Here is a 16,830-nt window from a genome sequence, read left to right on the forward strand (position 1 = left end):
TTGTCGTTTAGAATCACCCAGAAAACGAGATTCATGGATACCATAAATATAAAATATTTCGCGAATTCTCCATGCACCTCTTTTGTTATCTCCTCATCATGGTTACATCTGAGGCAATTAGTTGGAAGATTTCCTTAACATTCTGTACGTTAGCGTATGTTACATATCAAGATATCCGAAAAATTAGTGGCCTTAAAGACCAAACTGTCATAGTTGTGAAAGCCCCTCCAGAAACAAGACTCGAAGTGCCTGACCCATTAGAGGTAAGGAGACGACACGTCTTTGTTCATCTGCAGAGATCTTTATGGAGTACCGGAAGTTAAAGAAGCGTTGATTCATGGTTCAAGTTCATACCCTCCAAAAACTTGAAAGTTCTTTCACCATCTGTTTTACTTCATCCTAACCTTAGAAGCATTTCCCCAGTCCAGGATGATGCATCGAATGTCCGAGAAGTCTAATTTTAATATGTACAAGGGCACTCAGCTCAAAGTGCCGTAAAATCCCATCCCTTCTGTACTTCCTTTTTTACATAATTTGTTGCTTCTGGTCGATTTGAATTTCTGGGGAATTTTATGTTGATTACTCTGGTTCCCACCACAAACAGAGATACAAATGTTTGAAAGTATCTCCCTAACTTACCACATTTAAGAATTTATCATTTATATTATGTTTACTTTTAAGGAATGAAATGGGACTTTGGATTATTTGATAGACTAGAATATTGTACGAAAGCAAGGGCATATTATTGTGATTGATTTTAGATATTTTTGATAATAGAATTAGACTATGATTCTAAGGTAAAGAAATGTAGTAAAAAGAATATGCATAGAAAATAAAAAGAGGGAGGTTTGCAAGCTTCCATCTAGGTAGAGTTCACCCTAAGTGATAATAATAGCCCTGTGACCTAGATGAAGTGGAATGTTAAACATTAGTGTGCTGCATTCTCTGATTAAACTCAGTTCCAGTGGTTATTAAAGTTCGACATAAAATGCCCTACCATAAAGGGATAATAACATGGAAATATTGCATTTGGAATACTAAAAGGACCTTTTAATAGTTTACAAAAGAAAAGAATATATTTGGAGAGCATTAATTCACTTCCTTTAGGGCAGGGGTCAGCAATTTTTTCTTAAGGGCTACACAGTAAATATTTTTGGCTTTGTGAATCATATGGTCTCTGTTGGGGCTATCCAACAGCACAACTGTGCCGTTGTAGCATGAAAAATAAAACAGTCAGGGGCAGTGCATTAGTAATGGGAGTAAGCATGACTATGTGTGAATAAAACTTTATTTATTGGGTTGGCCAAAAAGTCCATAAGGTTTTTTTTTTCCTGTAAAATAAGAAACATTGTTCATTTTCACCAGTAACTTATTAATTTGGATATTTTGAGTATGTCGGCTAACTCTGTGTGATATAACATGATTGTTCTCAATTAATGTTGAATTTCATCACTATCAACTGGTCTACCCAACGGTGGAGCATCATCCAGCAAAAATTCTCCAGCACGAAACTTTGCAAACCATTTTTGACATGTTCGATCAGTCAAATGAACTTTTCGGCCAACCCAATACAAAATCATTTCGTGGACTGGGCTTGGGCCATGGACTCTAGTTTGCTGACCTGTTCTCTAGAGGATAACAATCGCTGGTAAAAGTGGACTACCTATGAAAAAAGCAGTGACCTACAAAAATTATGCTTGCCTTAACATTTTTAGATGAAAATGACTATAGCTTTCGTTTTACAAAGAACTTTCACTTTGAACTCTTCTCGCTCTTTTCTGCTCGTAGAGCCTACAAATACACTTGGCAAGTACCCAAGGACCCATTGAGGTTTACTTATGTCCAGAAGAGACTGAAACACACAGTCCAGTGAAAACAACCAACCAAGACCACAATGGGAATATCCCTAAACCCACTTCCAAAGGTAAAAGTGCTCTTTTTGTCACTTGGAAACTATGTCTGAGATGAAGGTGACTACAAGGATCCTGTATCAGAACCACAAGTCTAGGCAGGACACAGAATCTTCTGTTGTTATTGTTATTAAGGTAACATTTTTAAAAAGGCATTCTGAGTAGTTTACAGGATAAAATAAATGGTCTCGGGCTAATGACTCCTCCACCCGCTAATGGAGTCCCTGAGGCTCTTGCTATTGGCAGAAAGCATTTCCTTGCCGTGTTTGGAAAACCACCCGAAGTAGGGGTAGAGCTGGTGAATCATTGGCTACACTTAGCCACACACCTTTGCATGGTGCTGCAGAGATCATTAGAGAGAGAAATGAAAAACGTTTATAAAAGAAAAGCCTTCTATCAAAGAAGTTTTGTCTTGATTTTCCCCTCCCTCCCTTTGATGTGATGGGGAGAGGATGTTGGCGGAAATCCCCAGCAAAATAATTCTACTTCTTCCTCTACTGTCCCTAGAGCACAGGGAGATATTTGTGATTTTTTTTTTCAGTTTCTGATTGGGGATGTGTATTTAGTTTCCCCTCCGTCTCTCAATATAGCAACAAGAATCATGATGGTTTAAGTGAATAGGTCTGGTTTAATAAGGAGCAAAACAGTGCTGTGGATGCCTGAAACTGGGGGTATGCTAAACCCTGTACAGTAGACCCTTGAACAACAACAGGGTTAGGGGCACCAAGCCCCCCACACAGCCAAGTTCACATATAACTTTTGACTCTCCCAAAACTTAAGTTGTCCCTCGATAACCAAGGGGTATTGGTTCCAGAACCCCTGTGGACTACAGCTGCTGATCGAAGACAGTACAAGTATTTATTGGGGGGAAAATCCAAGTTTAAGTGGACTCATGTTGTTCAAGGGTCAACTGTATATAAAGGTTTTTTTCCCTAGACATACATACCTATGATAAAGTTTAATTTTTAAATTAGGCACAGTAAGAGATTAACTACAACAACTACTAATAAAATAGAACAATTATAACAGTGTACTGTAATAGAAGTTATGTGCCTGTGGGCTCTCTCCAAATATCCTGTACTGTACTCACCATACCTCCTGTGATAATGTGAGATGACATGGTGCCTGCGTAATAAGATAAAAAAGCTGAATGACAGGCCACATGAGGTAGCGTTAGGCAGTATGGAGATCACTTGAACACACACTGTGGTACAACAGTCCACCCAATAACTGAGATGGTTCCTAAATTACTAGTGGGCAGGGAGTGTCTGCAGTGCCAAGAGGCTGGATAAAGGGATGGTTCGCATCCCAGGCAGGATGGAGTAGGAAAGCGCAAGATTTCATCACCCTATTCAGAATGGTGGCAATTTAAAACTTAGGAATTGTTTATTTCTGGAATCTTCCATTTGATATTTTCGGACTGTAGTTGACTGTGGGTAATTCTGAAACCAGGGAAAGCAAAACCTCAGATGAGATGGGACTACTGTACAGCACATCAAATAGTAAAACAAAAGACTTTTTTCCCCATAAATATTCAAAGTGAGTATGTCTTGTTATTTGTATTTTTCAGAGGTATCTTTAATAAGCTATTGTTCAAAAAAGAGTAAGTTGCCCTGGCTGGTGTAGCTCAGTGGATTGAGCACAGGCCTGTGAACCAAAGGATTGCGGTTCAATTCCCAGTCAGGGCACATGCCTGGGTTGCAGGCCAGTTCCCAGCAGGCGATGCATGAGAGGCAACCATACATTGATATTTCTCTCCCTCTCTCCCTCTCTCCTTCTCTTCCCCTCTAAAGATAAATAAATAAAAAATTTAAAAAAAAAGAGTAAGTTAAAAGCAGCAAGTTTCTACTAGGCAGCAAACCTTATTGTATGTATACTGGGGGGGGGGGTCAAAAGTAGGTTTACAGTTGCTTGTATGGAAAATAATACAGTAATTAATAAGTAATAATATAAGGATAAATCCTGTGTTTTTAGCACTTACAACTATAATCCTCCTTTTGTTACACCATGTATATTTCCTTAAATAATGGCTAACATCAGAGAGAAGTGTTTTCACCTGTTGACCTCTAACCTTTGAAGGTTTTTGCGTTGTTTAACTGCAGGCACTATAAAGGATGAGGGAGTGCACCAGAACAAAGCGAGACTCCCTAAGGCGAACTGTATCATCATGTTGTCTAGTTGCTATTAGCAGAGGGTGAATGCTTTTAAAGCAGCAACCTGTGTATTCTGAAAGGAAACTCATTTTGATTTTCTCCTAACTTATTCTCGTGTTTTTGCCAATGTTTTCCATTCAGACTTGGCTTCAACCAACTCAGGACATAGCGATTGCTCAATTTCTATGGCAAACCTTTCTCCTCTGGCCTCCCCCACCAACCTTTTACAGCAGACTGAGGACCAGATTCCTTCCAACCTAGAAGGACCATTTGTGAACTTACTGCCTCCCCTGCTCCAAGAAGACTATCTCCTAAGTCTCGGGGAGGAAGAAGGCATCAGCGATCTCTTCGATGCTTATGACTTGGAAAAGCTCCCACTGGTGGAAGACTTTATGTGTAGTTGATTATGCTTTGTGAACTCCCCTATAAACCAATATTTTTTTATTATGGAACCAGAACACCTGTCATGCAGTGTTGTCCCTTCCTACCTTCTTCCTCCAAGATAGTATCATGAAGTAAACTACAAACTTCAGAACAGAGCTGACATTTTAATGATTTTTGTTTTTTAATAAATTGTCTAAGCGCACAGTTGCAGGCTCCCTTGGGAAAACCCTGCTTTTCCCCAGGCTCCAAAATCTCCTGGATGAGTCAGCAAGTGAGAAAATGTGCAATCAGGTGTCTCTCACCCATACTTTTCCTTCCTCCCGCCCTCCCTCCCTCCCGGATTGGCTTGCCGTGCCTGACGGATGGGCTGTAGAATGGGGTCTGGCCACCTGGCCCACTGGAATACAGCAATCTTCCTTAATAGCATTTCAAGCCGTGCCTTCTCTGCAGAATGCATGTCTTTGGGGTCTGCTAATATGGAATGGAACTGCAGGAACTGTAAACTTGAAGTCGTGCAAAAGTATGAAATGGATTTCTTCAGTTCTTCTTAGGAATATTTAAATTACTTACTGTCATAATTCAGTGTAAGCTATGGACTGTGTGTCCCACACTAGAAGGTCAAGGGAACCTCCACAGCCTTTTGGATGAAGAACCTGTTTTGAAACACTTGTTGCAGACACAGAAGAATAGTCAAGTTCTGCCACTCTGAGCTGTTGTGGATTTCCCGTCTCCATAAACCACTCCCACTCCCCTGCCCCCAACGTGTTTGTGAGTTTAAAGTTGATTTTTAGCAAATGCCTACTTAGGAGTTCTTTGTGGATGGTTTTAGAGTTTTTATTTTTTTAGCTGCCATTTAAGCATTCCTGTGGCACCCAGCACCATTTCAATTGTTTACTTTGAAGCAGTTTTTACTAATTCAAATTATTTAAGCAGAGGTGGAGAGCCTCTCTGATCAGAGCATGTAAGCATGTGATCTAAAGTTTAACCACCTCTGCAAGAAGCATTGCCCCATCTGGCTTCCTTCCCTGGAGGCGGGGCTTGGAGCGAGTTGGTCTTGGAGCTCGCTGACATGGGTGGCCCGTTTGCAAGGAGAACCAGGTCAGATGACATAGCAATCCCGAGGAGCAGCTGGTGTGGATCCCTCTGTCCTTGGGCTTCCCCGGGGCCCCGAGACCCGGGAAAGGGCTCTCTTACACTGCACTCAGGGAGACCACTTCTCAGGATGGGGTCAGATGGAAAGGCCTCTAGGGAGAAAGACATCCCATTGTGTGAGTGGCATCCTACCAGTGGCATTTACTCAAGCTGGTGAGAACAGGGAGCTCCCACTTTGGGGGGGGGGCTGCCATTCCCCTGGCCAGAACCCCTCTCCCTTCCTCTATGAAGGAATAAGTTGGACCAAGGGAAGTGCGGGCGTGGAAAATGAAGTGATAGAATGACAGGGTGTCTCCCCACTTTACTCTTCAGGAATGGTGTCCCAAGCTGGAGGCTTCATGTAAGCTGCAAATCCCACCAGTTATGTCCAAGATAGGCTCTCCCATTGGTCAGGGAAGGTGGCCGTCGCCCACCAGGAATGTGACGTAGTACCTCAAATCCATTCCTTGGATGCTAACGGGAATGAGGGAGTCTTATAAAAAAACGAACAGAAATGGAAATGCTATGTGCCTGGCACAGTGGTAGGCACATAGTAGGCACTTGATTCACATGTGTAGTTGAACTGAGAATATCCCTTAGGAAAAATGCAAAACACAAAACCACAAACTCTAGGTAGATTTCCACAATATGCAAAGTGGTGGTGGGGTCAAAACCATGACACCAGCACTTTAAATGATTTGTGTAGGTATGTATGAGTGTGTGTGTTTGGGAAGAAAAACAAAGGTGCAGATTACCCTCCTTTTTCTTCTGCCTCCATCCCCAGCCTCCTCCCCTCACACACACTGGACTTGGTACAAGTATCATGTGGTCCGAGATGAAGCATTGGGGTGGGGGAGGGAGGGAGGGAGAGCTTTGTGTCAAGTGCCTACTGGAAATGCACTGTGGGGTTTTTTCCTGTATGGGAAACCATTTATGCCAAGCTTTTCCCCATTTCCCGTATTTATCTCATCTGGTTAGCTGCCTCTGCTTCCAGCTTTGTGTGATTCTCTGCCAGCTGCACGGAGCTGACTTTTTCCCAAAGTCTGAAGACTGAGCTCGCCTGGCTAGGTTGTTCTGTGTTTTGTTGAATTTCTCGTTAAACCTTTCATAATGTAATGCCGTATTTATTTTTTTAATGAAAGGAATACTGATAAGTCTTAAAAGTTCCTTCACCCATAAGATATCTCCAGTTACTGGGCTTAACTGGTGCACATTAATTAAATGTCCATGCTGTATTCTGTTTGTGTCAATCCTTTTCTTTTTGACACAGTATCCGGCACACAAAGTGAGTTGGTTGTCCAGTATTTGTGTTACTTTAAGTCAAAGTATGCCGGTTTCCTGGTACCGTTGAGTTGCTGCTATTAAAACTCACACATGAAATGGCTAAAAGTTACAAGTGTGCGAATTATGACTGTGTGAGCCTTAGAAAATAAACTGTATAAAGGGCAACACATGAGCTGTCAAACAGTGTTAAGGTATGTGTTTATATGTACAGACTTGTGCATAGCAATGGTTCTATTTAAGTTGGTATGTAGTCTTCTCACATTTTCATTATCTAGCAGTTTTGTACAGAGATAGCAATTAATTTGTAAACACTGCCAGAATATTTTCTAGCTGGTTTGTAATTTTTTAAGAGTGTTATATTTTGGGTTTTGTTGTGGTTCTCGTTTCATTTTTGTTTTGAGTGTAGATCTGTAAATAAAATCGCAGTATTTAAAGCTTTAGCTTTCAGGAAAAAGAAGGAAGAACTCGGCGTGTGCATGACAACTTGTGTGTGTGAGAGCAGGGATTTGACGGCAGATGCCTTGTGGGGTGAGTCGGGTGGCAATTGTCTGATTGTGGGAATTTCTCTTCCTCTGGGATACAAGATTTTGTCAAAAGGAAGTATTTCTCCCCAAATTGGGAGAAGGCAAACTACTAATCAGTTTAGCTTTGTGTTGTATGCTAGTTTGAAAAAGAAATTGTGTAATATAATGTAAAAAAAAGCTTTTATGATGGATTTTGTAAATAGATTTGTTACAGGGTAACCTGTTCTCTAGCTGTGATCTTACCACTTCAAATGGGTGTAATTTGAATAAATTTTGTATGGTAAAGGATCAATAAAATGACTTTTTTTAAGAGTTCAGACTTGTGAATGGATTTTCTTACTGTAGCCTCCTGCTCCTATATTAATTTCATGCTTAAAGACCTGCTGTAACAAGTTACGGGGAAAGTTTGAACACAAGCTCAAAACACTGTATGCCCTGCCCCCCACTTGGGACACTTTGGGAACATGGAACGAGCATTTGTGGAGCACTGGTGGCCGCCCCACTTTGGGAAGAGCAGGCACTCACTGTGTCTCTGACCCCTGCAGAGGCCGCTCTGGCACTGAGGGCTTTTCACCCTGAGACAGTGACAAGTCCAGTTTTGTTCCCCATCAGGAGTATGAAGCCAGTAAAGTTTCTTTCTTGATACTGGTAATTACTTCCCTTGTTATTCTGTATTTCTTGTAATGCCATATTAGGGCTTTTTTGTCTGCATTTTCACACTCTGAACTCTAAGCTCATCGAAAAACTTCAAAATGTATACAAAAAAGCAAGCCATTCCCTGCCCTCCGCACTCTGGTCACCCCAGAGGTAACCACTGTTTGCACTTTTATTCACTATCTCGTTGTTTACTTGCACGTATATAAAAACGTATCTGCCTGGGTGTGTGTATTTTAACAAAGCATACCAAAAATACGCTTCTCTGGGTCTTTTTTTAACTAACTGCATCTTACACATCTTTCCTTGAGTACTCATTCTCCAAAGGCTGCATAGCATTCCAGTAATTAAAAATATATTTAATAATTTATTAACCTAGGTGATTTTGTATTTGAGTGATTTTTGTTTGTTTTGCTGTAAAGTAATATATAGCATTGAATGCTTATATTATGCCAGGTACTGTTTATATTCTGCCAGGTAAAACACCATCAATGACATCATTATCCATTAAAGACGTTTAATTCATTCACAGTGTTGTGTGAGATCACCACTATTTCACAACATTTTCTGACCCCAAAAGGAAACCCCATACCCAGTGAGCAATTATTCCCCATCTCCTATTCCCAGCCCCTGGCAACCACTAGCCTGCTTTCTGTCCCTGTGAATTTGTCTTTTCTGGATACTTCCTACAGATGGAATCATCCAATATGTGACCTTTTGCATCTGTCTGTTTTTATTTAGCATAATGTCCTCAAGGTTCATCCAAGTTATAACATGTGTCAGTGTTTCATCCCTTTCTGTACCCAATAATATTCCCTCGTATGGTTGTACTACCTTTTTGTTTATCCATTAATCAGTTGTTGAACATGAGTGTTGTTTTCACCTTTCAGTACTATTGTAAGTGCTGTATTGAGCACTCTTGTCAAAGCATACATCTCTGGCTAATTTGTAATCTCCTCTTCCAGAAAGTATTGTGCCCCGAGTTCTTAGGTTGCATCCTGGCACAGAACATCTATACATATTTGAATGAGTCATTCCCATTTTTTAGACAGAGTTTGAAGTTGAATTTTTTTCTAAAAACAACCCAAGGCAATAGTGATAGGATGAACTTCAAGCTTTTTCACCTGTGCTGTCATCTTCCACATTTTGTACCTTGTCCTGGAATTATTATTATTTTGCATTTCTGCCTTCATCCTTAGTTCTGCCTAGAGTCCCATGAATCCTGGAATTTGGGGACCTGATTTTGTCATCCAACATAGCTACTATCTGTATACCCAATACCCAATATAAGAATACCTGCATCTTTGGCCAGCAGGTATTCTATAGTAAAACCAGTGATAGAATCTGAACAAAATGATACAAAGATGTATTCTTTCTTGCATTTAGACTACTGAAGGCAAGAGGTGGTCAGAGCTAGCAAATAAAACAAGAATTGCCCAGGTACAAAAGGAGTGGAAAATGTAGACAAGATAAATGTGAATCAGTCATATAGGGCTGCATCCTTTAAAAAGGTGCATGTATGACTAGGATGCATAAATGTCTCACGATTCAGAACTTGAGTCATTTTTTCATAAGTGGCCTTTTTCTATTCTGGGAATAATTTAGAAATTGGTCTCAATAATATTAAGGGAGAAAATGAAGCCATTGTAGAAAAATTAATTTATCCACTCACCCAGTGTCTATGAAGAGAAATTGATGTTCTTTTATTCATTCTACTCTTTGAACAAGCCTAGAGTGATTATGCCAGGACTGCTTGAAGTGTTGGGGCCCAAAGAGAAAAAGTCACAGTCCTGACAGCAAGAGGAAGCTTACAGTCTGTTTGAGGGGGAAACAAGTTTTAGCTAGAAGGTGCAAATACTGAGGGCCAAATATTGAATAATTTTTCTTTCTGAAGCCATGTTTGAAGACTTGGAAAGACAGATGGTTAGATGCAGAAATGGAGATGAAAGGAGGATGAAGCCTTTACAAAGCAGGAGAGATTCTCATCTGAGTGGTCTAGGGACCACATCGATGCAAAGTGCATGCAGAAGACTGCTGAGTGGACACAACTCAGACCTAAATCAACAGATGCACTTTCTAGAACCTAGGGAGCTGGGGAGCCTCACTCTACATCTAGACTACAACCTGATTTCATGGAGGAAAATGACAAGAGTAATTGATCATGCTTTGAGGTAGTGCTGAGAATTTCTGCATTGGCTACTTAGAATTTATCAGTCAGGAGTCAATCAGAAGCTAAAAGAAGTAACATTCATAGCAGGAAGCTGAACACAAAAAGCAAGCTTCCCATTGTGCCCTTAAATCTGGGACTTAACTGAAAAGATAAATAGAACAATGTATTATAATATTCTGTAATATTTATAATACTAGAAATTAATATGCTCTGTGTGTGTGTGAAGAGTGTTATCAAAAAGTTCTGGAGTTGCGTATGCTGGAGTGTCTGGGAAGTGCTGTGGGGCACAGAGGGACAAAGTCCTGTGTTATCGGGTGCGCCTCAGAAGCAACTCGGAACTCCAGCAGTGCTTCCATTGGGACATGTTGGGACTTGGGCATTTACCATGGGACAGAACAGATGGTTCCCAGAGGAAAGGGAAGACATGTGCATCCTCTCTTTTCTGTATCAACCTCAGTGGCTGACTGCACACAAGCCAGGAACACAGAAACATGAGATTAAAACCCCGGGAATTAAGATAAACAAACAAACAAAAACATTCACAAAGGCCTAGTTTTTCAACTCAGCCAAAGCCTTGTCAACTGGCAATGATCATAGAATCACTGAATTCGAGTCGGAAGGCAACCAACCTCACATCCAACAGGAAGCTGGTTTCATCCTGTGACAATTGGTTATCATTTTTTTTTTCCCAAAGAAAACAGTCTCCAGAATCCTAGTCCAACACTCTTTCCACTGGTTGGACTAGGTCTCTTAGCTCCCTGCTCAGATTCCCTCATCAGAAAACTGCCTCTTCCCAGCCTCAGCCCTGGAACCATACATAGCCTGGCTGTCGCGGTCCATTCATCACTTCGAATTAGCATGAGACTCTGGAAGAAGAGCCCCATCGTGTTGTCCTCTAGCACTGTAGCTCTTCCCACTCCGCCTACCACATTCCATGGGTGCGAGCTACCATTATCCTCTCTCTGTGCCTGCATTGGGCACAACAAACTGGGAGAGATGGAAGCTGTGGGAAGTGTATGTTTGGAGGAGTTCTCAGTGATTCTTTGTCCTCAGTCTTTGACGAAAATAAATTCACTCTATTTAAATAGAGGAAGAATCAAATTGGCAGCAGCTCCTAATAGGATGTTCTTGTTTCTTCTATGAAAGACTCAGGCTTCTCTTCCTATACAGACCACTTTTCAGCTTCAGAAGCCCTTAAAAAACTGTATCTCACCTCTGACTAGTTCTTAGCATTGTACAGGGCTTTACAGTTTACATAGTATTTTCATATCCCCCGTTTCTTCACCGAAAACTTTTTGTAATTGATGGCAACAGCCGCAGAAGTAACTAATCAATCTACAAGTGACAGAACAGTGTGTGGGCAGTGATGTAAACAGAGGAAGGAAACTAGTTAGCATCAGACCATACTCTGGAGACCCAAGGAGCAATTCCACAGAAGAGAACTGAAATAATAACATAAGTAAATAAAAATTAAATCATGTCAACAAAGAGAGCTTGTTTAAATGGGTTAGGGATAGGAATAGAATTGTGTGCTTAGAGACGGGAGGAGACAGAAGGAGACCCAACATGCTCAAAAAGAGCCACAAGCTAAATTCTGTCATTGGCAAGAAACCAAAGAATGGGTGTTTCTTTAGTTAAAGAGGAAATGCCATCATCATTGACTCAGAGTTGGGGTACATATTAAGGGAATAAAGTGGATGGATGCTAAAGGCAGGAACAGGCATAGGAGTGTAATGAAGGAAAGGAGTAGGTAGAACTTATGCAATCTTTTTCAGAAAACAGAAACAGAGGGAATACTTCCCAACCCATTCCATGAGGCCAGCATTACCCTAATATCAAAACCAGGCAAAGTTATTACATAAATGGAAAACTAGAGACCAATATCTCTCAAGAACATAGATGCCAAAAGGCTCAACAAAATATTAGCAAATCAAATCCACTAAAATATAAAAAGAACTATATACCGCAACTAAGTGGGATTTACTCTAGTATGCAAGCCTGGTTCAACATTTGCAAATGAATTAACGCTATCCAAAACTCAGCAAGTTGAGGGAGAAAAATCAAATCAGTAAATGCTGAAAGAACATTTCACAAGATACCTCTTCATGATAAAAACTCAGAAAACTAGAAATAAAGCAAAACTTCCTCAAATAGATAAAGAGCACCTACAAAAACCCTACAGCTAATATCGTACTTAGTGATGAGAAACTAGGTGCATCCCCCCTAAAACTGGAACCAAGACAAGGGTATCCCTCTCACCACTTTCATTTAACAACATACTAAAGGTCCTAGGTAGTACAAGAAGACAAGAAAAGTAAATAAAAGGTGAACTGATTGTCAAGGGAGAAATAAAACTCCTTTGTAGGTGACATGATTGTTTATGTAGAAAATTCCAAAAATATCTACAAAATGCTTTTTAGAATAAGTGATTATAGCAATATTGCAGGGTACAAAGTTAATATATAAATACTAATTGTATTCCTTTACACCAGAAATAAAAAATTAAAATTTTAAATTAAAAACACAACAGTGCCAAAAAAAGGAAATACTTAGGTATAAACCTAACCAATATGTGTAAGTTCTACATGAGGAAAACTTCAAAGCTCTGATGAGAGAAATCGAAGATCTATATAAATGGAGATCTATTCCACATTCATGGATAAAAAAAACTTACCATATTTTTCACACTATAAGATGCTCTGCCCTGCCAAATTTGGGAGGAAAATGGGGGTGCATCTTATAATCCGAATGTAGTTTACCTGGCTCACTGTGGTGGTGGAGCGGGGTCACAGGTTATTAAATATTTTACATTTTTTGCTTCAAAATTTTTCCCTAGTTTCCTCCTCTAAAACCTAGGTGCGTCTTATGGTCCTGTGTGCCTTATAGTCCTAAAAATACGGTAATATTGTTAAGATATCAGTTCTTCCCAATTTGATCTATAGATTCAACTCAATCCCAATTAAAATCCAAACAAGCTATTTGGGGCATAGCAACAAACTGATTCTAAAGTTTCTATGAAAAGGGAAAACCCTCATGGTAGCCAACACAATACTGAGGAATAAAGTTGAACGACGGACACTACCCAACTTGAAGACTTCCTATAAAGCTGTAGTGTTCAAGTCAGTATGGCATTGGTGAAAGAATAGACAAAGAGATCAGTGAAACAGAATAGAGAGTCCAGCCATAGGTCCCCAAAATATAGTCAACGGATCTCTGAGAAAGGAGAAAAGGCAATTCAATGAACAGTCTTTTCAACAAATGGTCCTAGAACAACTGGATACCCACATACAAAAAAATAAATAAATCTAGACACAGCCTTTACATCTTTCACAAAAATTAACTCTAAAGGAATCATAGACCTAACTGTAAAACACAAATCAAAAAACTTCCAGAAGACAACATAAAAGGACATCCAGGCCAAACACAATTTAGTGATGACTTTTGACATACAATAACAAAAGCATGATCTATGAAAAAGACATTGACAATTTGAACATCATTTAATTTGAAAATATGACTCATTCTTAAGGTAGGTGGTGAGTTCACAAGTACTCATTTTTTATGAAGCATCTAATTTTACATTCATACTACATATCTTTTTTACTTGAAATAATTACACAATTAAAATTTTTCTTAAGTTTGGGCCCTAAAATGCCAGAAGGATACAGGTAAGGGATTGACAGGTTCCTTGATAACCAACTGGCCTTTAGATTTGTAAATGTGATGTTTCATTGCCCGGTGTTGCCAACTAGCATTAGAAAAATAACAGCCTATACATTGAGTTCTCTTGTACATTGCAGCAAAGACTTCTTTCTAATGGAGAGATAAGAATAGAGAATTGGGTAGAATTAATAGAAAGTCAATGTTTTACAATTCATTATTTTATTTTTTAAAATATTTTATTTATTTACAATTCATTATTTTTTTAAAAGCCCAAGGATTAAATCAGAAGCAAAAACTTAGAAGAAAAATAGCAAGGAGAAAGAAAATGTAGAGGTTTACTGAAGCAGAATTACCGAGTACGTTACTTGTGGAGAGCAGATCCATGCATACTAAGTGCCAGGACCCACCCTTGATTAAACGTGCTCTTCCTCCAGGCCCCTTGTCCAGTTGTGTTCACTTATTTTCTCCTTAATGGCCCCAGGGACAACTTGTTTGGGGTTAAGTGTCAACAGGGCTGGGCCTATAAGAGCAGAAAGAGCTGAGGAGGAAGTCTCCACTGACTCGGCACTGGGTGCCCTGCCCCTTTTGGAGTAATTTCAAGAAAATACTAGGGAAAGAAAATTGGAGTAACAGAGACCTTTCTGAACCATTCTTGCTGATTTATTCCTTCTTGCCTGTCTCACTCTCAAATTCCACAGCTTATTTTGTATGTTCTTTGCTCTCTCTTCTTTCCTCTCTCAGGTCCAGTGTTTGTCAGGCTATCACAACCAGTGTGAACTTGACTTGAATGCACTTGCCCTGCACTGCCACCCCGACTCCACCAGCTGAAATCCCCTCCTACCACCCAGGCTTAGTACGTCCCATCTTGGGACTTACCGTTCTAGTTCTGGCTGTCACAGTATGCAATTAATGAGAGATCAGAGGCAGTAGAACAACATTCTATTATATTCCTTCCGGAAATAGCCACTCAACTCTTAAAATCTTCTTTAGGACCTTTTAATCCTTTAATTATTTAGCCTTTTAAATCAAAATTACAAAGGTATTCTCTCCATGGTAAAATTACCATTTTTTTCCCCTCTTGTAGTTCTTCCGGTAATTACTTAGCGTAACTGAAATACACAGTACTAACCTTTCAGTGAAATTCTGTGTCATTTAAGAAAATTTCTCTTGTTTGAAGATGACTATTTTTCTTACCAGGACAAGACAGTGATGTCGAGGGCAAAGGGGAACTAGCCAGAACATAGCTGTAAGGAAGCAAAAGGTGTTTTACTAACTAACGCAAAGAGGCTCTGGGACACACTCAAAGAGCGGGGTGTGTTCCAGGATGTGTTGTAAGAGCAACAAGGTTAGTCAGGCAGATAGCCATCTGGACAGTTACTAGGGAGGGAAATTTTACCCCTGTGCACAAGCTCAACTGACCAATCAGGTAAAGGAGCACGAGCCAGTGCACGAGTTAACTCACCAATAATCAGTAACCCTATTGTGCCCCTGAGCCAACCCCCACATCTGCTTCTGTATCCAGCTTGCTTGCGCGCCTCCATAAAACCCTAAGCCTCTAAGCGTTTGGCGCGACTCTCATTTGCAGCCCTTGCCGTCCGGAGACACGGTGCCCGTGTCTCCACTTTGGAGAGTTTGCCCCTGCGCAGGTTAAACTTGGCCAATAAAGTAACATCTTTGGAACCCTGAAAGTCTCCGACATTTGTTCTCACGGTTGGTGAATGCAACAAGTGACATGATAATAGAAAAGGAAATGGAGACCACTCTCTGGCCTCTTCCTGTTTTGGTGTCTATCCCTTAAAGCGGTCTTGTCGGACTGCTTGCAGGGTACCAAATAAAGAGTACACGGAAAGCCTCAACTCAGAGTGAAGTATAATAATAACTTCCTTTGCTTCAGTTATCAAAAATATGGTGGCCTCAATGTAACCTTCCAAACTTAAGTATACAGCAGTGTAATTGAGGAGACTTTTCCAGATGGTTCAGGAAAGTTCTAATGCCAGCCATATTTGTTGAACAGATTTATATATAATTACAAAGATGCTTCTCTCTGTTCTGTTTTTGCTCCCAACAACTCTGTCTCATTTTCCCTCACTTTTCATTTCTACCACCACTAGGCAAAGGGCCTTTTCTAGAAGTCAACATTTTTGAAGATCTGAAAAGAAGAGCATATGTTTTAGGACAGTAGAATAAATGCAGTTTAAGCTGGTTTAAAAAAAATGGCCAGAGGTGTTTTTTTGTTGTTGTTGCAGCACTGAGTACTTGACTTTCATTTTGCCTTAAATGGTAAGATATTGATATGTGCTGAGTTTCTTTTACATTTCTGAACAGGAATGCTGAGTGGGAAGGATGTCGGAATCAGATCACATGATGACTCATAAAAATATATAAACTGCTCACTCAGAATCATTAAAAATGCAGAAATCCAGTCTCTGCTCTATAAAGAGTAGATCAAGAATTTTGACAGGTGTTTGCTTTCTTTCTATACTAATTCATAGTCTTTCCATACAGGGTGTTAAATAAAATAAACACAAACTACTATGGGGACCCCTTGTGTGCCGCTGGTGGGCATGTAAGTTGATACAGCCACTGTGGAAACCAGTACGGAGCTTCCACAAAAAATTAACAATAGAACTACCATAGGATCCACTAATTCCACTTTTGGGTATTTATCTAAAAAAAGTCACTACCTGACAAAGAAATCTGCACCACCATGTTTATTGCAGCATCATTCACGATAGCTAAGACTTGGAAACAACCTAAGGGTCATCAACAGATGAACAGAAAAAATGTTATTTTGTATATATTTTACATATATATAATGTTATTTTACATAGATATATGTGTTATTTTATATATACAGGGTCCACAAATAATGACCCTTTTTCATTACATAAAAAACTCTCATTACAAAATCATGAGCATGTAATTCTGTAACATAACAACATCACACTCAGGCACAC

The 16,830-nt window shown here is 39.9% G+C and overlaps 1 protein-coding gene across 2 annotated transcripts in view; it reads left to right on the forward strand.

Annotated features, from left to right (window-relative positions):
* E2F3 (E2F transcription factor 3) overlaps nt 1-7,696 on the forward strand; it is a 72,702-nt gene extending 65,006 nt beyond the window's left edge. For both annotated transcript variants that reach the window (XM_037037884.1, XM_037037883.1), the window contains exons 5-7: nt 149-263; nt 1,789-1,924; nt 4,205-7,696. In XM_037037884.1, coding sequence (XP_036893779.1) covers nt 149-263; nt 1,789-1,924; nt 4,205-4,467 — 514 coding nt within the window. In that variant the 3' untranslated portion in view covers nt 4,468-7,696. The remainder of the gene's footprint in view (nt 1-148; nt 264-1,788; nt 1,925-4,204) is intronic.
* Nucleotides 7,697-16,830: the final 9,134 nt, after the last annotated feature.

The sequence above is a fragment of the Sturnira hondurensis genome, unplaced genomic scaffold (assembly GCF_014824575.4).
Source record: "Sturnira hondurensis isolate 20B ecotype Veracruz unplaced genomic scaffold, ASM1482457v3 Scaffold0023817, whole genome shotgun sequence".
Taxonomy (NCBI): domain Eukaryota; kingdom Metazoa; phylum Chordata; class Mammalia; order Chiroptera; family Phyllostomidae; genus Sturnira; species Sturnira hondurensis.